Source organism: Oreochromis aureus, linkage group 7 (genome assembly GCF_013358895.1).
Source record: "Oreochromis aureus strain Israel breed Guangdong linkage group 7, ZZ_aureus, whole genome shotgun sequence".
NCBI classification, from domain to species: domain Eukaryota; kingdom Metazoa; phylum Chordata; class Actinopteri; order Cichliformes; family Cichlidae; genus Oreochromis; species Oreochromis aureus.
In genome coordinates this window covers 3,525,971-3,552,459 of record NC_052948.1, presented here as the reverse complement: position 1 = coordinate 3,552,459, position 26,489 = coordinate 3,525,971, and the positions used below count along the sequence as shown (strand labels likewise).

The following is a 26,489-nucleotide window of genomic DNA, read 5'->3' as shown; positions in this document are numbered from 1 at the left end:
TAACTCTAACAGTGGTGATGTCAATACACACACTGACTGAGTTGAGAATGGGTGCTCACATAAGGCTAAGTCAGTGTCTGCAATAATGACTCCATCATCAACTAAGCTTTTTTTGACCCTATCATCCCTTAAACAAATATTAACATCATTTAGTTGGGTCTATATACTGCTGCCAATCACTATCGCACCCGCCTCTATGGACCTGCACACCATGTCAGACTAAGATGAAGGTGCTGCCTTCAAGATGAAGAAAGGTCTGAGCTGTCCATTTTTCTACATATATATTTGACAGTGATGTAGATTTCAGCTTGTGTGGTGCATGTTTGTGTATACATTTGTTAATGCTGCCCCGTTCACAGCTGGCCTCTAGTTAATGCCCACTCTGTTGTCCCAGTTAGCTGAGCTATCAACCCACATGACATGGTGGGCCTGAGTTGATTCCCCAGTGTTGAGATGTTTTTACGCTTCATGCTTCAATGCATTCACACAAAAGGCTTGGCCTCATAACCCGTAAGCCCGATAATCCAGTCTGTAAACATTCAAGGGATGCCCACTTTTACCATAAATGCCCATGCTTGGTTACACTATGGAGACCACCACATGCTGGCCAGGTTTCTCTGGATGAAATCTATGCACGACTCCTTCCTTTTAAATACTACAATTCTAGTGATATTGCATGCGATAGAATTTATTTTATTAAACTGAATAAATTCTGTTGACAATTTATCATACTTTAAGTCAAGAGGAATGACGATCCATCAGATCAATTTAGACTATTGCTGACCAACTCAGCTAAAATCCCTATGCCACTATTGTGCAGCTCATCTGTGTAAATGCCCTGCAGGAGGATATAGTCTTTCCCTTGCATACCAAAAGCAGCATTGCAGCTTCATGTTCACTGTAAATCATGTGACCATGTGAAAGACTGACTTTACTGACCCCCAGGACCTCTTTCCACCAACCCCCACCCGAACCGAAAGAAAAAAAAAAATACACAAAAGGAGACCTGGTGCAATGCCACGGACACTGTCATGACATCCAGGAATAGCAACATGCACAGAGTAACACGCATAAACACCCTGATGTAATTAGAGACGCATGACTGCCCTGACAGCCATCATTTTGTCAGAAAGTAATGTCTCCTGATGAACATTTTGAATAACTTATCACATGCATGTGATATGGCTAATGACGAGTAGTGAATCACTCGAGCCAGAATTACTTTGGCAGCATCATCTTTTAAGATGCTCAGCATTTGTATCTATTACATCAAGTAAGAGGAGAAAAAAACAGGAAGAAAATATAAAGCCACTTACCCAGAAGATGAGATTGAAGATGAACATCATATACTTCAAGCAGCAGAGGCAGCCTCTTGCCATGTTGCACTTCTTAAATTCTAAAAGGAACACAAAGGATAGATCCAGGTAAAAGACTATGTATTTGCTGCCTTTGGGTGAGCTGTACTTGTTGTTAGTCTTGTCTCCCGCGCTGGCGTCAGCTGCAGCTCCAGTCTGCCCCTGCTGCGTGTTTTTGCGTGGCCCCGTGGAGCCGTAGAAAGCGCCGGCAGTGAAGCCGCGGCCACCGAAAGGGCGACCAGACGTGGAGGCTTGAGCAAAATCGGATTCGCGGCTGTCTACAGAAGGGCTACGGTGAATGGCTGACTCCTCACTGCTGGACTTCTCCATACTCTAGGGCTGCAGCTGCTGATGAGGGGCTCTCTGACACACAGTCTACCATAGTCTCAGAGATGACAGGACAGAATAACTTGCCCTCCAAATCTTCACTGCTTCACCCTCTGAAGCAATAAAGGATAAAATCCACACAGCAACACTACATCCACCTGAAACCCCACGGATGGATGAAAAGGTCTCCTGTGTAGAAGTGAACTGCTCAGGCACCTCTGGCAGGTTTAAGTGTCGTCTGCTTGGTGAAGCTCTCTTGCTGTGATAATCCTAAAGTAGAAGTGCAGAAGGTTCCTGTGAGGAGCATTACCCTCGCCTTATGACAGGACTGTCTTTCTGTGAAGAAGTTACTTGTTCTATCCTCTGCTGTAATATCACTCTCCTCCTGTGCTTCTTAATGCTGTGCCCGGCTGCTCCGGCAGGAGTGAGCCCCCCGAGAGTCTCAGCTGCTCCACTTCCACGTTCTCTTGCTGACCTGGTAACTTTGATTCCCTCCTGTCCCTCCTCTCCTCTTTCCACTGACCCGCGCCTGTTCAGTCCTCCTCTTGTCTATGTGTGCTGATGCGCTCTCTCTTCCCTGGGTCTATCTCACTCTCTGTTTCTTTCTGATTGTGCCAGTATCGCTCTTTCTCTTTCTGAGTGTGCCTGTCTACTCTAGTGTACCATTCTTTGCTCAGCAGCTCAGTCCCTCTGCTCTGCCTGTGCTCTGCTCTCCCAATAGGAGTGCACTGGCTGATGTGCTATTATCGGCAGACGCAACTAACGGGCATTCCCTATCTCCCAACAAGAGCACTCACCTCCTCCCCCAATTCTCTCTCCCTCCCTCCTGCTTTCTCCTGCTCTCTCTCTCTCTGCTCATTCAGTCCCTTCCCACTGCTGAGCAGGCAACCAATGCAGCAGCTGCAGCCAGACCGCAGCTCCTCCTCTCCACTCCCCGCGTCTTTATTAAGCCCATCACTGTGGCTGCTTTGACTAAACATGTTCAGCAGTTTCATATCCATCAGGGGAATTGAGGCCATAGATAACATCAACAAAAGAGGCACACACACACACACACACACACACACACACACACACACACACACACACACACACACACACAAACACACACACACACACACGAAATAATTGCAGATGAGTAAGGAGTTGTGGAGTAGCAGGGTTAAGGGATGTGAGGTGGAAATTTCTGGCAGTCTCTTTTGCATATGAAAAGCTTTGAGCATCAGTATGCTGATGACACTGACACCTGTGATTTCACACATGCCAGAGAAGCTTCTCATTCTGCTTTAATCTGTAACTTTATTCATTAATGTTGCCATAAATAAACTGTAGTTAAATCTGACTGTGGGTTATTTATCATATTTTTTTCTTTCTGAAAAACTAGCTTGAAATAGCAGCCAGTCCCCACTGGAGTGATTATTGCATATCACATGGGTGGTGGCGACAGTACTGAGGTACAGTTTGATCATACTTTTACTCTGTTATTCATCACTGCACTCCTCACATCCATGTAAGGGGACGCCAATTAACTGGCAACATCCAGGCTCTGGAATTATGGCACCATCTCAAGCATGGAAGGGGGCTTTAAGATGGTGAACAGTTTCCAATGCAAAGCCAGGGTGAAACACAGAAGAGCCCTGCTGACTCACACACTAAGCTAACAAGACATTATAAAGCTTTGATTAGAAAGTGTTCCACACAGCTAAAAGTTCAGGATTCTCTGCAGTAAATGGATGGTAACTGACAATTATAATAATACAAGATAATAACAATATGCACAAGATAATTATCTGTCTGTTCATATGAATGTGAGAACTTTTGTCCTCTTCTGAACATAACAGCTAATGTAACCGTTTAATGTTTCTTATCAGCTGTAAGAATCAACTTTTTTTTCTCTCCAAAATGAACGTGCAGCAGAGGGCACATTGTTTGGTAATTGTTGCCTCTCGGCAGAATGGTGATAATGGGTCACCCTGCAGACATATGGAGGGAGAGTTTTAACTCAGTGGTCTAAAAGTTAAATCTGGGAATACTCAGTTGACAAACACAAGGTAATCCTTGCCTTCAGCTGCTTCACTGCTGGTGGGGAATTATCTGCCTTGAGGAAGCACATTTATAAATACAGAGAATTAATGCAAATTATGGCTTCATGGCTTCGACAGCAATTATAATTACGATGGATCAAAATTCTGGAAAAAAAAACACTTAAATTTTGGTAACAACAGGATCACATTGGAAAGAGATTGAAAATAAACGTCCAATTATAGTTTTAATCCTATCATTACCAATGTAGCAGTTTGACATTTAAGCACTGGGGTAATAAGGAATGAAGTTTCTCAATAATGGCATGCGCACATTGCTCAAGACTTATATTGGATCTGTCACAACCATTGGACCTGAAAAATGTTTATTTGTGGAAGTGGTTTCTCAGAGTTGCGGGCTCCTGCTGGTTACTGCAACAAACAACCTCAGAGTGGTCGCTTTGGCTGCTAAAAGGCTGCCATAATTGCCTGTAGTTTTTTACTTTGTCTGCAAATATTCCCTAACCAGCTGTAGGTGGTTTGGAAATGGAGAACTGTTTGCCATCTATAATCCAGTTGTGAGTCAGTCCCACCCACCATAAGGTGCAACTTCCATCCTGAAGGCCATCGTGACCTCTAAGGTTACATGAGGTTTTGGGCAGGTTTCACAATGAGCATCCTCCTCACTAACCCTGGCAACTGGAGGTACCACACTCATGTTCCCCTCACGCATGTGCGTTAGAGGATCAGACATGACCCCTTCTTCCCTCCTGGGGCCTTACTCCCACTGACCTTACATTTGGGACCACCATTGTCAAACATGCAAAATGATGGACACGTTAAGGTCACATGGTTAGTGGTCCCGTGTCTCCCTGTGAGTAATCACAGGGAATTTATTAATCATCAAATACCCTTTAGCCATCTTCAAAATGTTATCAGAAATGACAAAACTGCATCAACAAATATGACTCTACCTAAAAGAAATAATAATTACCCCGTGTTGAGTATGCAAGGAAAATGTTTGATATTTTTTGGGAAATATGATCACAGGGCTTCTTTTTGAAATGAAGACAGAGTTTCATGTCTTGACATTGACTATAAGGCTACACCTAAAACAATGGAAACTAAGACTTCTTTTTATCCTCAATTTCCTCATTTGACTTCAGGAGAAAGCAAGTAACCACGTGAAAGACAGAGTAATGCTTAATGTGTTGGTTATGAACAGAAAATGCAAAGAGTAAAATATATCTATCACATATCACAAATCTATCAGGGCTCTGTGGGGCGATCACTGTATATCTTGCTGACACTTCCAAGTAGCCAAGTAGTAGGACATACCCAGGCCTACACAGACCCAGCCGAAGAATTATTGCCCAGCAGCTGCTGTATTTTGTTAAGGGGTAGAGCAAGAGACAAAGCTCAAGACTCCAGAGAAATGGACATCTGTGGGATGACACAAAGGAGTTGAAGCTTGAAGAGAAGATGAAAAATATGCAGAGCAGCAGCCGAGTAGACCAGAGCAGAGAGGCTGCGTTTAGATAGAGGGGGTGAGTGGGATGAGAAATGTTATCAAACATTCTCTGTACTGCATCAGTAAATCTGGCTCTCCTAAAACATATGTAATTACCCGTGTTCAAAGGCAGGACTGAAGATATTTTTGAAATATGATCACAGGGAACAATTAAATGGAACAGAGTTTCTGTCTGAGAGCTCAGTAGGCAATGCTTTACAAAATGAGACAAATGCTATGAACAAATAATGACTCATTGTTGGTATCATGATGGTGTAAACCAATATCGCGAATACTGAAGTCCTTAAAATATTAGTAAAAGAAATACTAATGAACACTAAAAATTCTTTTATCGAATTAGATGCTCATTTTCAGCTATTTCAATACTAAAAGCACCATCTTTGCCTCCTCCAGCCCCTCCACACTCACTAGCAGCTGAAGCAGCTGATGTTTACAATGCTGAAGAACACTTTAAGAGGAATTTTGAGAAGCCGATAAAGCTCCTGCTTTCATACAAATGAATCTAGCTGGCTCACACGTTCAGCTTAGCCATTAACATCAGATGTCTGTTAAGTCATCATTAAGGTAGCAACTATCAGCTACGGCTAATAATAAAGTGATAACGTCAATGCTGGAGCTAGACAACAAATGTCATTGTCCCTGTCGATCTATACTTTAATAGCTAGGGCTAATTTAACAGGATGAGACAGTTATTTGTGTCTAAAAAGCGCTATGTTTCTCTGAGAAGATCACAGGAGTGAACCTGGAACTTGCTGACTCAGTAGGCAATGCTATACAAAAATAGACAAATGCTAGAACAAATAATGACCATTGTTGGTATTTGATGCAGCAATGTAATATGGCTCCTCCAAGTTACCACATTAGTAAAAGAAATACTAATGAACACTACATTGTGTTGGCTTTTTATTTTAGATGCTCATTTTCACTATTTCAATGCTAAAACCATCTTTGCCTCCTCCAGCCCCTCCACACTTAGTCTAGCAGCTGAAGAGCTGATGTTTACAATGCTTTAAGAACACTTTAGAGGACGTTTTGAGAAGCTCGATAAAGCTCCTTCTTCAGTTCTACAAATGAATCTGGTGGCTCACACGTTCCCAGCCATTAACATCAGATGTCTGTAAGTCATCAATAGGGTCATGGACCCTCTATCAGCTTAGTAATAATAAAGTGATGATAGGGCTGGGGCTTGGTTTCACAATGGGTTCACCCAAAACCTTGTCGATTGTGACCCATAGCCCATTTTCACTAATTTAACAGGATGAGACAGTTAGGTAGCGGATCAATAGGGCTCCATGTTTCTTGAGGGGACACTCCCATAGTGCTTAAAAAGTTGCTACGGCTACCTGTTGTTCTACCTCTTAGAACTGAAGAAGCTTCTCAGATGAGCGGTGAAACGTCTTCAAGGAAACTAAAAGAAGTCCCGATGCTTTTCTTTCCAGGCTCCTTAGACTACGATGAGCTGGATGACTGAGAACCTTCACAGACATAGTTAGTGTATTTTTCTGCACTGAATTAGTCGGCTTAAAAATAAGTTTGTCATTGATGTTATTGTTTGTAGTATTCTAATTTTTTGTATGTTTTTTTATTTACATTTTTTCACCGTGGTATTGAAAATGGTATTGAGTATTTTCCTGGGTACTGCTAACAAGTTTGACATTTAGTAGATAATAGGATTATAATAGGATATTATAGGATAATAGGATAGCATTCTCCCAATAACATCTTTTAACAGTCAAATAGTAGGTGGTACACTTATTGAAAAAAAACCCTTAAATTGCAGCCACTGACTCCATCTTAAAATGTTGTTGTTGAAGCTGTTCAGCAGTGAATTTATGGTATTATTCTCAAATGTCTGTATATTAGTGTAATATCAGAGATAATGTATGCATATCTTCATGATCTTTGTTGTTTATGCCAGCTTAACTGTGGTTTTATTCATTCTTTATTCTCTAAAACAGAGACATTTGCCTCCCAGTGATGTCCTAGTAAAAGTGGAATATTAAAAGGGATATTCCCTTATGTGTTGCACTTTCATAAACAAATAACTACTGAAAATCAGTGAGTAATACATAACACCATTTTGCTACTACAATGAGTCTAATATGCAGTAGACTGGATCTGCTGGGTGATGATCTACTATAACCTGCAACCTGAAGTTTGAGCCCTATAATGAGGGAAATCAGGGACATTTTGAAGCTACACATTGGTTCTCCTGAGTGGACAGGGTGACTGGAAATCAGTAGAAACTTGTTGTAAGTGATCATCTTCATCATATAATTAAAATTGCCTACGCTTATGTGAACAGTCTCATTCAGGATAACGACTATTTCAGAACGAGAGGAAACCGTTAACGTTTTCACGAATATATGAAACATATGACGGCACCTTCACAGTCATTCGATCCCACAGCTTAACACTTGTGTTCTAGACAGCACTCTCCATCATTACCAGATGAGGGAGATTTATTGTGCAAATGGCAGTCAATTCATCCAGCAGGCTACCACAGCAGTGAAGAATGCCGAAACTATTCTGATGGACTATTTTGGTCTAACACTTTCAGCCAGATTTACTAGGTAGTATAAATTAACATGAATCTGCAATGGAAAACATGACATGAATGACTGGGGTGATCAGCCAACAATCCACTAATTTAGAGATACAGATGCAGCAGATTTTAAAGAAAGGTAAATACAATCTACCAAAGGCAGCATAAATTAGGAGCGCAAACATGACCAGACCTGGTGAGAAATCAATCTGCTAACCAAAATAACACATCTGATGACAGGTTTTGTTTCTGGAAACAGCAAAGCAATTCAGATCAATGTGAGACAATTGAAGGAGGATCTATATGTTCTGATGTAAGGGCGAACCCTACTATAGGAACTGATAAAGACCATGTGAGGTCTTGAAGGATGGAGCAGTCATTCTCTCAATAAATCCTGTTTTCTACTTCAGCTGTCAGAATTATCCAGAGAACTGCTGCTTTATTATAAGCCCATCATGTAAACCTGCAATCTGTACGTAACAGCTAACCCATATAATGTGTAGAAAAACAGAAGAAATCATTATCATGTGCATAAGCGCTCGTCTACAGTATCTCTCGATTTTACTCCATATGGTTTGAAACTGCACGGATTTATGAAAGTTAAAGGAAAGAATCTGACTCAGACCTGCAGCCAGCAATCAGTCTCTGCAAACAGAAATTCAGATAATAATCTAAGTACTTCAAATCTCTGCGAGTCACATTATTAGCTACATGTATTCAGAGAGACATTTCACATTATGCATTAAATCTGATACTAGAGAGAAAAGCACACTGCTGAATAAAGGTATGCAGACGTGTTTTCTGCAGCTTTCAGTGTAAAAATGTTACTAGAAACCTGAAACATTGCAAACCACTGTGCAAACTATAAAAAAGTAATTTCGTTGTCTTAATTAGATTTATAACTTGTATGCGTCTGGCAAAGAGGAGAAATATGGCAATGGCAATCTGCTCAAAACATCTGTGATGAGGACTCAAGAGCTACAGGACAGACCCAAGGCTTTGGCACCACACTCACAAAATTTTTACCCATTTATGTTCTCTTAACATCTCCCTCGGTCATTCAGTCCCAAAAATATCCTTATCTTTCTGTATTTAATCTTGAAAGTAGTTTTTAAATGCAAAAAGAAGACCCCATTTTCCTTGTATTTATCACCTTAGCACCTCCAGTTTTGCAATTTTATTACTTACTAATTTCACTGACCTCTTTTATCACCCCATTATCACTAAACTAGCAGCTAATTAAAATCTATCTCCATTAGTATATTACACCCTGTGAGAGAACTCTTTATTTCAAATGCAGTAAAAAAAATAAATAAGGGAAAATATCTAAAAAGAAATTAAATTTTGAATTCCAATGACTTCAACAACATCAGCTAAAACTGGAGGCACACTCAGTGGCTCAGTGATGTACAACAGAGGGAGAAGACGGAAAGAATTTAAAATAATAAGATATCAATCCCACTTGGTGTACAGTATAGTGATTTGTATTACAAGCTGAAAAAAGCATTTTTTGATAAGGCCTGTTCTAGATGCAGTTTATCTGTGAAGCTTGGGGAAAAATGGCAGAGTAGTGCGTATGAAAGGTGAATCTGTGTGGGAGAATGTTTCTGACACCATTACACACGACGGTGTCTTTGTGTGCGCCGCTTTGGATTTTTGTTTGTTTGTTTTCCTAAGATTTTATATGAAGTGAAATTAACATTTTTTTTCCTGTTGATTGTTCTTTGGTTACATGCAAAAATCATTTGTTTGTCATGTTACAGAGCGCTTGATTAAAAAGCCCATTAATCAAAGCGTAATTGTTTTCTCCATCATGAATTCATTAAATACATCTGTGGAAATCTAGCAAAAATGAAAGAGCCTGGTTGCTTTCAACACAAATGAGATAATCACATTTGGACATTTGAGATAAGGGCGTACTGCACTTGGAGACATACAGCGTGAGGTTCCCCATAAGGTAATCTGAACTGTTTTTGGCTATTATCATTGTTACGGCTCTAGCAGGACTTCCTTTGAAATTGACCTTGTGTGGGTGTGTCCCGCCATCTCTCCTGCCTTAGGTGCCACCTTTTTTTGTACAGCTGACTCCCATCAGCAATTAAGAATACTTGAAACCAGAGAAAGGTAAACTCTACTGCCAGAGAGCCTCGTTGGGTTGCAGCTAGTGAGCTGTGTGTTTGGTGGTTGATTGCTCATGTTCTGCAGAGAGGAGTGTGTTTTGGTGACTAACCCTTTTTGACTCACTTTTCATTTTACTGACGAACACCTGAGTTTTGTTGTTTTCTTTCTTTAAAAGGTGATAGCGGCTTGTCCGTCTCTTTTAGTTTAGTTTTTAATAAAAAAAAATAATAAAACCCTTTGACTTAACCATTTTGCCTTCCTGTCTCCTTTTTTCAACTTGGACAGTTTGGTTACTTTCCTCATCCCTGGACCTTTTTAGGTGACATAACAAATGGGGTCTCGTCCGGGATTTGAAACCAGGACCTCTCACACTCCAAGCAACAATCATACTCCTGGACGTTTATAGGGGAAAGTAACAATCATACAGACTTTAGTTATATTCACCAGTCTGAAAGTGAAAAGCGATTGAAATTTGGGACACTGTAAGAACAATTACTGTTTTATTTTAACATATAGTTAGGCCCATCATTATGCCGATTGTGATACAATTTCTTCCTCCTCACCAACACAGTTTATTTTAAAACAATTAATCAGGATGTGATTGAAGTGACCTCTAGAATTAGACTTTCAGCTTTAATTCTTGAGGTTAGTATTACCAGGTTATTTAGTATTATATTACATTAAGTGTTAGGATTTACAGCCAAATTTATGGACCCGTGTAATTGATCTAATCTTCTTCCAGGTTCCAAAACCAAAAATCTAGACCCACTATTTTTAGGGAAATTAATGAACAGAATCCCGTCTTTCATGGGGAAGCGTTTTAGATGTTTTTGATATCTTGCCACTGAATGTCTCTGATTCAGTAACTGAAATTGAATTATGACAATAACAACCACAGTCACAAGGTCATTTCACTCATGACAGCAAACCAAAAATAAAACAGCGGTTCTAATAAAATGGCATTCCCTGAAACATTAAGAAAATGAGAGAATTTCAAAAACAAAGGGTTGGGTGTGACTGATGGCTTCTGTATAAAGCTACATTCAAGAATTCCAAAAGGAAGACTGTCGCTTTTCAAGGTGTCACAAAGGTAAAAAAAAAGTCCACAAGACAATGAATGGCTCTAATTTAACTTTGATCATATTACGCAAGGATTTAATGCTACATACCTTTGATCAGTCAATCTGAAACCATATCAGACCTGCAGACATACAGTAAATCACATGTAACAGGACATGACCCTGGTGTGAATTTATGATCAAGGCCCGGGTATAAAGAGAGGATTAAAACTACAAAGAGTTACGCCCCACACAGTATGTCACTGCCAGTGGCCCGTAGAGCCTCTCAAGGCCACGCTTGTTGCTTTGGACACAAACAGAGAACACAGCATAGCCTATCATGACCAAATACTCTGAGGAACATAAACAGTAACTGCTTCAGCTGACTACAAGATGAGGACATCTTGGCACTTTGTGATCAAAGGATATGCGATAATGTAGAGATGAGCTAATAAGCTATTAATTCTGATGTCTGTCTCATCTCCCGAATCAAATTAAAATCAGATGCCAATCTGGTTTGATATTTATAGTTTGCTGCCCTTTTATGATGCTCTGAATATTACCCTCTGAGAAGAGGCTGCCCAGACAGTAGCATAATTCTTCAGTCATTCTTGGGTGATTTGCAACCAGGAAGTCAGTAAAAGGTGTCTGGAAAGGATATTAATTAGGAATTTATGGTATTATGCTGCCCTTGAGGTCCCACTGTAACAGCATGTGAGGTTTCCTGAAAATAGCACTAAAGCTAAGGAATCTAGGACTGTTTCTTAAAGATAAATTAAGGATGTTATTGAGTCATGTATACTTTTAGAGAGGTGATCATGTTTAACCCAGTGCTCCATTAGACATATTTCTTAAAATCCCTGTTTATTTATCTACTCGAGCGGGAAAAGCACTGACAGACACACTGTGAGAAAGGAGCCATCTGCTGAGTACTAAAGACTGTTTTTTGTAGCTCTTGTGAGGATTTGAGAGAAAAAGCAGCATTTGTGACACATCCTTAAACCAGCAGACATAGAGGTGCACACAGGACTCACTCACTCACAGACCCCATGAAATTAAATACACACAAACCCCCCAGAAGCTAGTCCTGTAGTGAAACCTCAATCTAAACTTAATTCCTGCAAACACATCTTTCAGAGCAGTGGGAGATAAGGTAGGACACAAGAGACGGAACAGGGTTTTACAACTAAAGTGAGCATACTCAGATTACAGGATACTACATTAGCATTTAGATCAGAAAGTGTCTCACCGTGATTGAAATGCAACGTAGTATCAGAGTGCAGTAAAGTCCTGTTCAATAAAGGCCATCTCAGAAGGGTCAAACGCCTGTGATGTGTGTAGCTGGACGATATATGAATCCCCGAACAGCACTGCAGATAAATCAAGACTGACACGGGGTTCTGATAATGTTGATCAAAGGAGTGAAATAGCTAGCATCCACCAGTGTCCTATGCTTTATGTAATATTTAAGAGAGTCATAACTGTCTAAAAAAGATGAAATGTCAGCAATATCTTATCCAGTTCACTGGGAATTTGTAGAGCACACCACTGAATTCAGGGCTCGGTTATCGATTTACTGGGTCTATGTTAATTAAACTTGACTGGAGGGTCTTCAAGAAGTATGTTGACTTTCTTCTTCAGTGCTAGTTTTCAAATAGCACCTTTTCCAATATGAAAGCAAAATGCTTTCATAAAGCTTCGAGGAAAAATCTGGATGTAATGACTGATATCTTGTCAAGGATGAAAATTTAAAATAACTTTTGCACATTTCTTTGGATTATAAGAAGTGCGTTTTGCAAAAACAATGTTCGTGCTGTCACATATAATATTGCACAAGTAGTATTTCACCCCTGTATGTATTATGAAAAAAGCAGCTTTAGGTTCATTTCATGTCTACAATTTCCACTTTTCATGCACAGTTTGACAATACACCAGTGTCAGTGTTACAGCATAACCCACAAAAAGTCATACTGACTGAAGCCAAAAGCAGGGTGATTTTTTTAACATCCAACAACTCCTAAATAACACACATAAAAAAACCCAAGGTATGAATAAAACTACAAAAAATTGTTTTTTGATAAGACTTTTTGAGAAGTGATTTCATCTAAGTGCCTCTCCCTTTTCTATTTGCTGTAATCTGCTGTACATTAAACTGCAGGTGTTATCTTCCATAGAAACCAGCAATCCACCAGGTGATTGGCTGATTGGAATCCCCTCTGCTTAGACAACTATCCATCATGGTTGCCACTGTGTAGCCATTTACTGGCACCAGATTGGATCAGCTGGAGGACCGGTCTGCCTTGATTGGTCAGAATAATAATAATAATACTACATTTTATTTATAGGCGCCTTTCAGACCCTCAAGGTCACCTTACAGTAACACGTAAACAATACCATAAATACCATAAAAGGCAGAAAGGGGCTAAGAGAGCTCAAAGATTCTTTACAGCTATGAAATTAAAAATCATACTAAAAAAAAAAAAAAACCTTTAACATTGAGTCTGTGAAGGTTCTCAGTCATCCAGGTCATCGTAGTCAAAGGAGTTTGCAAAGAAAAGCGTCTGGACTTCTTTAAGAGGCCATCTATGTCCACTGTGAGCGACCATCTTTGAACAGAGGCGGTGGTTTACTTACACCAACTGTCTGCCATCTATAATCCAGTTTTGAGTTTCCTCCCAGACGCCTTAGAACTCACATCCTGGGCCATCTGACCTCAGGAAATCACATGTTAGGGTGGGGCCAGGTTTCACAATGAGCTCACCCGAAACCCTGGCTGATTAGGTCCCACACCTGCTTTCACACCTTGGCGCATGTGATTAGAGGATCACCAGGGGGTCCTTTGTCCCTCCTTGGGGATACTCCCACTGGGTTTAAATCTGGGACTCTCGGCCATTTGACCTTAGAACTGAAGAAGCTTCTCGGATGAGAGGTGAAACGTCTTCAAGCAACTCAAAGAAGTCCAGACGCTTTTCTTTGCAAACTCCTTTGACCTTTAACATTGAGCTTTTCTTACACCAAACAAGTTACAAATGATATATTTCACAATATGTTCTCCTTCATTCACTGTGATGATGGTTTGAATTCAGAGTGCACCAATCAACATCTAATGTACAATGCCTGCTTGATAATGTGCCGAATCAAAGCTGCATCAACAGCAGCATTAACACACTTATTATTTCTTCAGAAATTATGCATTTAACTCTTAATGTCACAGGTTACAGTTTCATTAACACATAAACCTTCTTGGAAAAATGAGTCGTTTTTCCGCTGTAGAGCTCTATGGGTTACAGTTACTGGACCACATGTAAGAAGGGGAAAGCAGATGGTTGTTCTTTTGTGTGCTGTAGAAAGACAGACAGGACATAGTGGACGCAGTTATCAAGACCAAGTCATATGGAAAAAAAATGGCAACCGCAACAGAAGTGATGGCACTTAGAGCTCAAGTTTCCATAACCTGAAAATGCCTCTGGTACAACATAAAACCTCTTTAAGGCTGTGATGGCAAAAGACTATATGTTGGGCATATTTGTCTATGCTCTAAAAGCCATGTAGCTGAGTCGTGTTTATGTGTGAACTCATAACTACAGCAACACATACACAGCTCTTCTCTTTCACTCACATTTCAGGGAAACAAGCAATTGGGCACAATCCAGAACTTTAAGGGAAAAATATCCCCTGATGTACAAAACTAAAGGAGTAGGAGAGACGAATGGTTTATTAAGGGCAATCAGCGTGAAACCTTCTGCATTTTCCACGCAGAATCATAATAATAATAAATAATTTATTTATCCCAAACATTGGGAAATTACTGAAGATGTTCTCTCTAAGTTACCAGGAGGGCTGCAGAGGCTATGACTGGTTGCTGTCTGGGGCAGCAGCCCCTTAGCTGCCATCAGTGTGCTATCTCTGCGTATGCATGCAGTGAGATTAAAGGGTTAGTCTATGCAGGGGGTAGGGTCAACATCATGGTTTGATCTGATTTTTAATGCACACAAGGGTGAGAAACAGCTGGCGCCACACAGCACATGGGGCTCATGTGTGTCCAACATCCGCGCACATCAATAGGCAGATGAACACACTGAATCTCTGAAGGAATGTTAAAGAAGCTGCTGACACAGCGATGTGGGTCAGATGGGGTTCATCAATATTTTAGTTGGCTGTTGATGTAATGCAAAGAAAGGAGGAGTCGGCTGCACTGCTGAGCTGTGTAGAGGTGAAGATGGAGAGGGATGGAGTTCAGACATGAGGGAGTATAAAACACGATGGAATAGAAAATATGAAGCAAGTATCGCTTTGCTGTTCATGCTACTCGGTGCTAAAAGTCAACACTGAGGATTCAAAGGCAACGACTGATTAAAGACACAGCAGAATGCCCGAGGAGCTTTACAATAGTGTGCACCATGAAGATATCTCATCTCTGTCTTCTAGACTTCAGGACTCTTGTTTGTACCTCAGGGATATCGATCACTTCATGATTTTGAGCCGCCGATGAACAGTACAATAGTGTGATTAACACAATCCCATCATAAAATGGTATGTGCACACCCACGTGTATGACAAACTAGAAAGAGAGACGGAGAGAAATGTGTGGGTAGAAAAATATAAAATGTATATAAAAATAAAAAATAAAGGTTAAATCATGTCTGGTGGAAACCTGCAGACTCCCATCACCCTCTGGAACACAAACTTGGAGTAATTAGGACCCTACACCACCGGGCAGAACATGTTCCCTCTAAGCCTGAGGGAAAAAAGAAGGAACACACACATGTAAAGGAAGCACTGAAAACATGCGGTTATCCTAACTGGGCGTTCATAAAGTCAGCAAAGATGCACAGAAAAGAAGATCAGACACCAGCGAGGGAGGATAAGAAAGACAGAATAATAACAACGTTGTCATCCCCTATGTAGCCCAAACATCAGAGAAACTCAGGAGAGTTTTCTCCAAGCATGACATCCCAGTGTACTTCAGACCCAGCAACACACTCAGACACAAACTGGTTCACCCGAAGACAAAACTCCAAAACACAGACTGAACAACGTGGTGTATGCGGTACAGTGCAGCGAGGAATGCCCAGACCTCTACATTGGAGAGACCAAACAGCCACTTCACAAGCGCATGGCACAACATAGAAGAGCCACCTCCACGGGACAAGACTCAGCAGTCCATCTGCATCTAAAGGTCAAAGGTCACTCTTTCGAGGATGCCAATGTTCACATATTGGACAGAGAGGACAGATGGTTTGAAAGAGGAGTGAAAGAGGCCATCTATGTCCACTGTGAGCGACCATCTTTGAACAGAGGCGGTGGTTTACGACACCAACTGTCTGCCATCTATAATCCAGTTTTGAGTTCCCTCCCAGACGCCTCGCTTTGCCACTCATGCATCCTGGGCCATCTGACCTCAGGAATTCACATGACAAGGTGGGGCCAGGTTTCACAATGAGCTCACCCGAAACCCTGGCTGATTAGGTCCCACACCTGCTTTCACACCTTGGCGCATGTGATTAGAGGATCACCAGGGGTCCTTTTGTCCCTCCTTGGGGGATACTCCCACTGGGTTTAAATCTGGGACTCTCGGCCATTTGACCTTAGAACTGAAGAAGCTTCTCGGATGAGAGGTGAAACGTCTTCAAGCAACTTAAAGAATTCCAGACGCTTTTCTTTGCAAACTCCTTTGACTACGATGACCTGGATGACTGAGAACCTGACATACTGCAGAGAGAAGACGATGGACCAGCTCTGTTCTGCTCCAATCTGACCAGCTGGGCTGCACCTCCCCACAGTATGGCATACCCTGGCTCTCCATGTGTGAGTGTGTTGTGCATGTGTGTGTTATGTTTTAAACTAGGGACGTGGGGTCTGTCCCTTGGCGCAGACACTGTCAATATGGCTGTGGTCATTCATGAGCAGCCACTTCGTGACTGCCGCCCAATGAGAGCAAGGGCAACAAAGGAGAGTAAAGGGGAGGAGAGCTAAAGGTAGCAGACTGTGGCAAGATGCCCTGGATCCCTTCACTTTTACAGGAAGTGCCCTGCTGCGGATTAATGACCTCCTCTAAACAAGCAGCTGCCATGTCATTGTGTTTGTGGATATGAATTAGATATGAAGTAGCAAGTGCTGACAATGGAGCAGATAATGCCACATACCACATAAATAATTCACAGCAGTTTAAAAACAAACAATATGTGCACACTTTTTATTAAAAAAAATAAATATATACACTGCAATCTGAGAGACAGGATTTCTGTGAACACTCCTAACATAATATGATACAGAGAGGCTTGGAGAACAAACTAGAGCTGATGGATGCTTTATGTAAACAGCACAAAGGAACACACATAGCCTCTTCACCTCCATGGCGAAGGGAATGAAAACAGCAGATGTCTACAGAGCTGCATAAATGGTGTGGAACAAGCCACGAGGAGTCTCTTTCACAACATCGTAAACAGTGAAACACATTGTCTGATTATCTTATAAACATCATGTCAGTTGCCAACAAAGTATCCATCTTCAGGTTTATGTGGGAGCATGTTTAAAACAAATAATGTGACGACATAAGACACATAAGACATACACATTAGTATCTGACACAGTGCTACAAAGAAGCAATCACACACAAAAACTTGCAAACATGGACACTCGTTAGGCTTTCACAGTATACACATTTATATACGCTTGACTAGTGCCTTAATAAACCTCGTATTGCCTTCAGAACTGCCTGAGTTCTTTGTGATAAAACAAAGTGTTGGAAGCATTCCTCATAGATTTTGGCCCATAGTGACAACACAGATTTCCACCACTTATCAAAGGTGCTCTACTGGATTGACTGTTGAGGCCATTAAAGTGAACTCAATATCATGTTCAAGAAACCAGTTTGAATTGAGCTTTGTGACATGGTGTGTGATCCTGCTGGAAGCAGCCATTAGAAGACTGTGGTCACAAAGGGATGGACATGGTCAGCAACAGTACTCAGGTGGGATTGTGGTGTTTAAATGATGCTCAACTCACACTAACAGGCCCCAAGCGAGCCAAGAAAATATATCACACAGCATTTTACTACTTTCGCCAGCCGGTTGATACAAGCCAGGATGGATCCATGCTCAGATGTTGTTTACGCCAAATTCTGAACCTACCATCCAAAGATGGCAGCGAAAATTGAGACTCACTGTTTTTCCAGTCTTCTGTTGCTCATTTTTGATGTACCTGTGTGAATTGTAGCCTCAGTTTCTTGTTTTTGGTTTACAGGAGTGGCACCTGGTGTGGTCGAACCATTTGCTTCAAAGTTCGACATGCTGTGGATTCTTGATTGTAATGAGTAGTCATTTGAATTACTGTTGCCTTTCTATCAGATCACAGCAGTGTAGCTATTCTCCTCTGACGTCTGGTATCAATAGGGCATTTTTGGAGCAGTCTCTGTAAACCCCAGAGATGGTTGTGTGGGAAAATCGAGGTAGGTCTGAAAACAACCAACAACCACGTCACATTCAAGGTCAAAGTCGTTTCTTCCCCGTTCGGATCCTTGGTTTGAACTACCTAAATGCACTGATTTGCTGCCATGTGATTGGCTGATAAGCTGAACAGGTACTTAGGTGGCCGGTGAGTGCATAATAGAAGAGAAAGTTCTCTGTGAAGTCCTACATGGGGATCTTACATTCTCCACGCAGAACATGGAATTTTAATCCCTTCAGCAACATGATGCATTACAATTAAGAAAACAATTTAATTTTAGTGTGTGCCAACTGTTAAGTAAGTAACGTAACGCTTTGAGTATCTGGAGCCTACCAAAACATCTGTTATGAACATAAAAAGAGATCATTTGCTTAGCTGCCAAATATTCTTAATTAAAGCCTGCAGATGGCAAATCTCTCCAGAGTCCGAGCTAAGATTGGCTCTGGCTACTTTTCTTATTTCACCTACTTAAACAATTCTTGCTGGTGACTTGGAGTTCTCAATTCCCCTTTGAGGACTGTTGATTATAAATTAACGTAATATTTTCACACCTCATGCTTTTTGTGGCTTGACACTGGAACAAAATCACTTGTAGATGATTTAAATGAAAGCAATTTTTGTTTCCCCACAAATCCCAAAACATAATGAAAGAGGCAAAAGCAATTTATGCAGAACATTAATGAGTTGACATTATTCATTGTATGCTAATACATATAAAAATACATTCATTTGCACTGCTTATTTACATAGCGTATTTCCTCTGAGGAAATGATTGAATATCAATTTCAACAAGATTACCCGTGACATGCCCCAAAAACTTCAGAGGCAGAGGGCTACTGGGGAGGAAATGTGAGATGCTCTGCCACTCAGTCATCAATTTTTTACATCATTCCCAGAAGCACAGGGTCTCCCTCGAAACGATTTAAGGCCAGAAAATAGCTTTCCTCTGACCTCTCACCCATAGCAATGGATCAGAATATCCGCCTCACCTCCCGGTGTTCAAATCATAATGTGCACACATCGAACAGTGGTCTTACTTCATGTAAAGTTCCTGCATCCCATTTTATACATCTGCAAAAATGTGTTAGAGTTTTCCACATACACATGAAAAGACTCAGGTTGCCTACTAAGATGGTCTGTACTATCACGCTCAGACTCCACCAGGTAAAAACGAATATTCTGCAGCTGCTCCAAGGGGTTGACAGATGACCTCATATGGAGACTCCATCACTCCAAAAGCAGAGATCTACTGTTACACACAGAGAGACCAGCAGGAACAGAGGCGATATTTAACTATGCCCCCATGTAAGGAATAAGATATAAGATATGAAGCTAAGGCACAGCATGCCTGCCTGCAGAGTTACACTGCATTTAACGCAGCATCTCTCCTTCTCTTCACTGGACTGTATATTTTATGCAGTCATCTCTCTCAGTCCCACTCACACACTCTCTCTCCTGTCATTCCCTATTCACACACTGACCTTCACCAAAATGAGAAAACAGCCTCGGTAGCTCAGCTGATTCACATTTAAATAATAAAAAAAAATCGGCATGGCTCTTTCAGGGACAAGACTGCTGGGTTTACTTCACAATAGTAGTAAGCTAATCGCCATGCACACCTGCACAGCCATTAAAATTGCTTTCACAGCTCCGCAGGGGGTTGCCGGTCAAGATCGTGCGATAGTGATGATCAAGCAACAAAATCCACCATGAATTACAAACTGAAAGTCGTCCTCTTCTTTTACTTATCTGCAACATTTGAGAATTTCCCTCGATAAGGTGAAAGTCACACTAGGAAAAACAGTGGTTGGAAAATGAAGGCTGCAGAATCCACCCATCAGGCATGACTAAACAAACCACAAATGGAAATTAATAAAAACAAAGACACACAGCTAACATCTGATAGGTTTTGCACTGAAAACAGTTTAATAAAGCAGTTTTGCACAAAAAGTGAAATAAATGAAAGGAAGTAGAAGAAGAATATGTCTATGATATAAGGGATTACTCTTCTGTAAAAAGTTGCTGGGAACTGTGTATACCTGAGAGCTGACAGTCGTGTGGAGTGCAGGATTTATCCAGAGAGCTGCTTTATTACAAACTATTCCACCATATAAAAGGGAAATCTGCGTAACAGCTGACATCGACGATGTGTAGAAGAACACAAACATTACTGTCAGATTCAGAGCCGTCTATGTGTTAACAAAGACACTGTTACTGTGCTGAGTGTGTAAATGTGCACATCGCTCTGGGTTTTTCTGCGCTGTGTGAAACAAGTTAGGCAGCGGGGCTGCTGTCTCACATCCTGCAGGTAGAAAGTGTTGATATGGGGCGTCTCTGAAGAAATGTTATGCACACAGTTTGTTGGTGTCATACCTGAGGGTGCAGCTGCTGTGATAGCTGATAGAGAGCAACAACCACACTTCTGAATGAAAAGCTCAAAAGTAACCACCATTCAAAATTAAAACTTGCAGCCTATTTAATTCTAGCTTCTAATTAGCTGTTAATTCTGTGTTAACATGTTTGTATTGCTGAATTTGAATGCGAGTGCATGAAGAGAAACGTGTGAGACTGGGAATATTGCTTATATTAATTTAACTAACTGTAACATATTGTTACATGCAGACACTGAGCTAACATATTAACCCAGTCCCATTAATAGCTGCATTTTTAAAGATGCGTTAATAAGATGGGGAAGTAAAAGAAAGAAAGAAATATGAATGTTCCTCTATTGTGCAGACTGCAGAGAAAAGACATGGAGAGATGTTTTCATCGTGTAATCATCTCGGTGTAGAAATAAAAGCCTCAAACACTAGAAATGTCGCTTCTCTTGCTTTGGGCTTCTCTGCCTCCCTCCCTCTGTTAAGTTCAGTTCAGTTCTCCCCTGTTCCAATAAAATACCCGTATTATTGCCGATCAGGGGCTCAGCTCACAGTGAGGACTGAGCAAAGAGTGACATGTTTTTGCAATGTGCTGTGCCAATTATGCATTCGTTCTGTTAACATCTCTCCCTCTTAGTCCTAATAAATAACACAACAGCGATCAAACACATATTGGGCACAAAATGAGACATGCTTTTTGGTGTTAAATTTATTGCAATATACAGTAAATTGCCAGGCACAAACCTCAGTAACTCAGGTTTGTGTGTGTCATTGTTTGATGGAATGGAGAGGGATTCTGACTAACATGCTGGTGATCTGCCTGCACCTACAAGGTAGATTGTGATTAATTGCAAATCTTCGCCAATATGTTTAAGAGTGACTACAATCAGTCAGAGTCCTACTGAGACAAGTTTCCTACCACCAGGCGACTTGTGCAGCTGCCTTGGAAGCTAAAAGTTGGTCCCAGCGATCAGTCCAAGAAAGCAAAAAAATTAAATGCAAACACTTGGGCGTTGTTTTCCTGGTAACACAGAGGTTGCAGTGCTATTTTCACTCGAGTGTGGCTGAGGCCTAAAACATCATTATAACAACATGACCTTTGTAAAAAACAGCAAATTCACTGAATGCTTCTCAGTCTCTGTGTCCTGTATGTGGGGTATTTTTTCCCCTGTCTGCTTGTGTACGAGGAATCTAGATGAGCTGGGTCAGCCGTCCCTAATTCAGTTCATCGGGAGTTTTATTTCCTTTTCAGTGTAGGTTAGGCTCCAGCCCGTCTCCACGGTGGTATTACTGCCACATCGCAGGTGGAGGCAAAGAGCACACTGTACAGAATGTTAAAGTGGAAGAAAACATTAGAGGGAAAGGCACTGTCCACCATTTTCACACTTTCAATACAACACAGTCATTATCCGTTTCAACAAGGCTGCACCTCACATAATAAGTGAACGGCAGTGTGTAATTCCTGAAGAGTCCTTAATAGTGCTTAACAAGTTTTCAAGCCATTCATATGAGGAGTTGAAGGACATTTTTCTTAATTTGTTCAGTTTTCCCTGATAGGCCAACTCAGACATAATAACAGCAGCACAGGGTTACATGTCTGCACTTTTCACACAAACAGGAATGCATTTCCTGCATTACCATTCATGCCAATTTACAAGAAGACAACAGAACAAATAGAACTGGAGTTAAAGGTCTCGCTGCCCTTTATCTAAAATACACTTTGCTACAAGCAGATAGCGAACTTTCTAGTTCAACAGTTTCACTCTACTTTTTGTGGCTCTGTGCTGCATCCACATTAATATTCATAATATCAGCTCAAATTTCATACTGCAATTCATTATACCCTAGCATTTTGTTACTCAAGGTGACTGCGGAAGGGAATATGCAGTCATATAGCTGAAGATAATGTGTGCAAAGGTTCAAAATACTTTCAATCTTTAGCCACACTGTGAGGCTAAACGAAATGTAATCAGCTCGAGCGGCGCGTGGTGGTAAACATAATGCTTCATACTTAACCCGCGTGCCACAATAGGGATATTTAAGGCTTTTTAATTTGTTTATTTTTCAATCATTTTGGCAGCATAAATGGCATAAATTTTCTTAGCATCTATAATAAGTCCATAATATACTGGGGAGCAAAACACTCAGCTATAAAATTACCATAATAATACTTAGTTTCCTATTGTCAACAATCTCTCATTTTAAACTGACATTAACAACAGCACTGTAGTCTTAATCAACGTCGATGAGTATTTCCAGTTAAACAGAGTCTTGGTGGTGTGCTAGCAGCACAAATGCACCTGCCTTTAAAGAACAGATCGGGGTTTGGTACCATTTTTTTTCTAACATTTTGATGTTGAAATATGCATTTTTAAAGCACACGTAAAAAGCATGTCACAGTAAAAAAAGAACCTAAATTTTCCATGACCATTTCTTCCCATCTCCCCAAAGTTCACTAGCTCACAGCTGCAGAGACTTATGGATTGTAGAGACTGAAAAATACCCTCCCAGTTTCAGCACATTTCTGTTACAGAATTACAATAGAGTTACAGCAGCAGACACTATTGAGCCTTGAGCATGTGTGTGGTGTACTGTGCATTAATATGGACCAAGATTATATTCTACCCATGCCACCCCCCCCTTTAGTTTGATGTATTTATATGACATACAGGGATAAAATGTGAGCTTATCTTAGATGCATGTACGTTCAAAGTCTCTTAATAATTTCTGATCATAATTTGAATTCTATAAAACATCCAAGTTTGTTGGGAGACCATCATTCAGTTTATGAGGTTCCCATTATATACACAAAAATAGTCAATAACAGACGTAACTCCAGCTCCTTCAGGCTTAGCTCGTAAAAGATAAGACAAGAAATGCTTTATCTCAGATATGGGAAATTCTTTAAACCCCTTATAACCCCTGTAAGAGTCATATGCTATGTTGACAGCAGCATAACAGACAAAGAGCCTCAGATGTGCCAGGACTGTACCCACAGGAGGCCCAGTGTGTGAAGTCGTCACACCTGAGTAAAAAAAACAAAACAAAAAAAACACAACAAGGTAAGCTAACTGTTTTTCACAGGATTAAAATTGCGAAAACAAACGAATAGTTAAAGACCTTAATCAGTAAAAGTATTAATTTATTCTAATATAAACCATTTCTCTGGCAGTTTTTGACATTTATGCTCTAAAGACATCAGGCGAGGCCTTTTTAAAGTAGGGCCCAATAATCTGTTTTCCCTGCAAACTCAGTAATATGAAAATTCAAACAGGAGCCTCACAGAAACACTAGAAAGTGTATTCCTTCCATGCATTCTAATTATTATGTGTCTATCATTAGTTGCCTTATTATAGGATGCTATTTTTGCCTTCAGCCACCATTATCTTCTCTCAGCTCTTTGTTTTTGTTGTTGTAACGTTTTCCATTTTTTCCCCAAGAATTCATTGAAAAGACTGCCTCTGTGCGCTACGGCTGTCTCCACAAATCACAGTAAAGCTGACACATTCAGACTAGGCGCTTTAATGGATATGTGATACAAGCTATTAAACACGCCTCGAGGCTCGTATTCATAAAACTTCTAGGAATAGCAAAAGGAACTGATCTGGGATCACTGTTTGGGGACCGCATTAGCACCACTGTAGGATAGCTATCTAATGCATTCCTGATCTTCGTCTAGAACCGGTTGCCTTCTAAGCTGGGGGCAGGATGAACTGACATTGAGGCTTTGAATATCAGGGACAATGATGACAAGATGAATCCGCAGGGTGTCAACATCTGTGACAGGTTGCAGGTCTTCCAAATCGGACCGACAAATGCCCGGAGCTTCACAGCCCACACCTCCAGTATTCCGACAGGCCTCTATTCTTCCCCTCCTGCTCTTCTACTCCAAAATATTACTGCAAAAATATTTTGGATCGTTGTTCCTCCTTTTCATATGTTTACTGAATACGTGGAGCTGTAGTGCAGAGAATGGGGAGCATAACAAATATAGCACAGAAAATCATCTTTAACCTGCATTGGCAAGGAATTAAAATGAAGCTAATTACCTTACATATCACACAAAACAGTTTAAATGGAAATGAGTATAATGAAGATATAAAAATAGAACCATCCTAAAGAAAGAAACCGGCAATGCTCAGCTAAAAGCAACTCCAATATTGGAACTGAAATATAATTAATTACATCACCTGTGATAATGAAACACCTTCAGAGAGGGCATTGTTTTTGTTCTGAAATTACTACCTAAAAAGGCACTGGGGGAGTCATTGTATATAATACAATACTGTATGGGCAATCAGTGAGAACTCTTCAAAACATTTGTTTCCTTCTGCCTATGACGTTTTCTATATATCTCTTCCAGATGGGCAAACATTGCTGCAGGGAACAGGAACTTTGCTTAGTAAATGTGGAAGACATTCTCAGTATAACAACAGTGTAAATAACAATTGGGAAATGTAGGTAAATCTTTACACAACCAACCATGGATTTGCAAAAAACAAACAAACAAGCAAACAAACAAAAAAATGCAGAAAGCATAAACTGATTTTCCCTTTTTTACTATAAAGAAAAATACTAACCCGCACATATGAAACCTGTTTACAGGCTTATTCTGCACAAGGTGAAAGAAAAGTTGGCGATCCAGCCTGTGTGTTGTTTTCTGGGCCTGATTAACTAAGCAACAAATAATCTACTTGCAAGTTAATGGTCAAAACCAGTAGTTACATGCTTTCGGAAAATACCCCGAAACCTCTTGTTACAACATACATGAACCTGATTCTGCCAGATGTTTCCTCTTTGGTGACTGGGGTTCACCTTTACCTTGAATGACCTTGATACTGTTGTGAACTATTACAAGAAGCAGATAGATCCCAACAGACATGATAAACTTTTAGAGTAACTCGGTACTTACAAATAGCTATTGATATACAACAGACTGCTCGTGTACTGGGAAACGCAAGAAGTCCAAATGTATTTAAGCATCCCATTATTTTAAATTAAGCACAACTTTGACATCTTAAGTTTACTTGCAAGTGCATTATGTTCAAAACTACCAAGGAGTATCAAAGCAAAGATGATTATAGCGAGCTAAGAGGCATCATGGTGTACATTGTGTGCCATCTTTGGAGACTGAGCCCTAGTTCACGTGGTAGGATTAATGAATGTGTTTGAGCAGGCTGGTCTCCGGACAATGTCTTTTCCTGATAAGAGAAATCTGAGCGGAGCACAGTGTGCATATGGAGCCAGATAGAGTTGAGAATGATTACATTATGCACAAATGCTTGCTGCCAGGACCATCATTTAGCTGACCCTCCTCATCCATGCACCCGCACATCCACACAGCTCAGACGCAGGCCCAAGGGATCCTCATTACAAGGCTGGCACAGAAACCCTGAGCCCACCGAGATCCACGTATTGACAACTAAAGGAGGGCAAATGCAAGATGACAAAATAAAACACACACAGTCTCTTAATGCCATAAGGCTGCATTGCAGTTTCCCACAATACTCTGCTTTTTAAGTACACTCAAGAGGTGTTAATACAAAGCGATACAGTCATCAGTCCTATATCTCTGGATATACTCTACTGTCTTACTGTAGTTGTAAATTTGAAAACTGAGCCAGAAGGTTCGAGGTCAGAAGAGGATGTATGAAGAGCATTTTTTGCACTACTGCGTCAAAGATGGTAATCAATTGAATTTACT

The 26,489-nt window shown here is 40.7% G+C and overlaps 1 protein-coding gene across 5 annotated transcripts in view; it reads right to left on the bottom strand.

The window, feature by feature from the left end:
* tspan9a (tetraspanin 9a) overlaps nucleotides 1-26,489 on the bottom strand; it is a 176,660-nt gene that overhangs the window by 66,391 nt on the left and 83,780 nt on the right. For 3 of the 5 annotated variants that reach the window (XM_039614853.1, XM_031725985.2, XM_039614854.1), the window contains one exon: nucleotides 1,317-1,396. In XM_039614853.1, coding sequence (XP_039470787.1) covers nucleotides 1,317-1,379 — 63 coding nt within the window. In that variant the 5' untranslated portion in view covers nucleotides 1,380-1,396. Of the gene's footprint in view, nucleotides 1-1,316; nucleotides 1,953-26,489 lie in introns of all 5 variants that reach the window. The other 2 variants (XM_039614851.1, XM_039614852.1) reach the window with 1 other exon arrangement.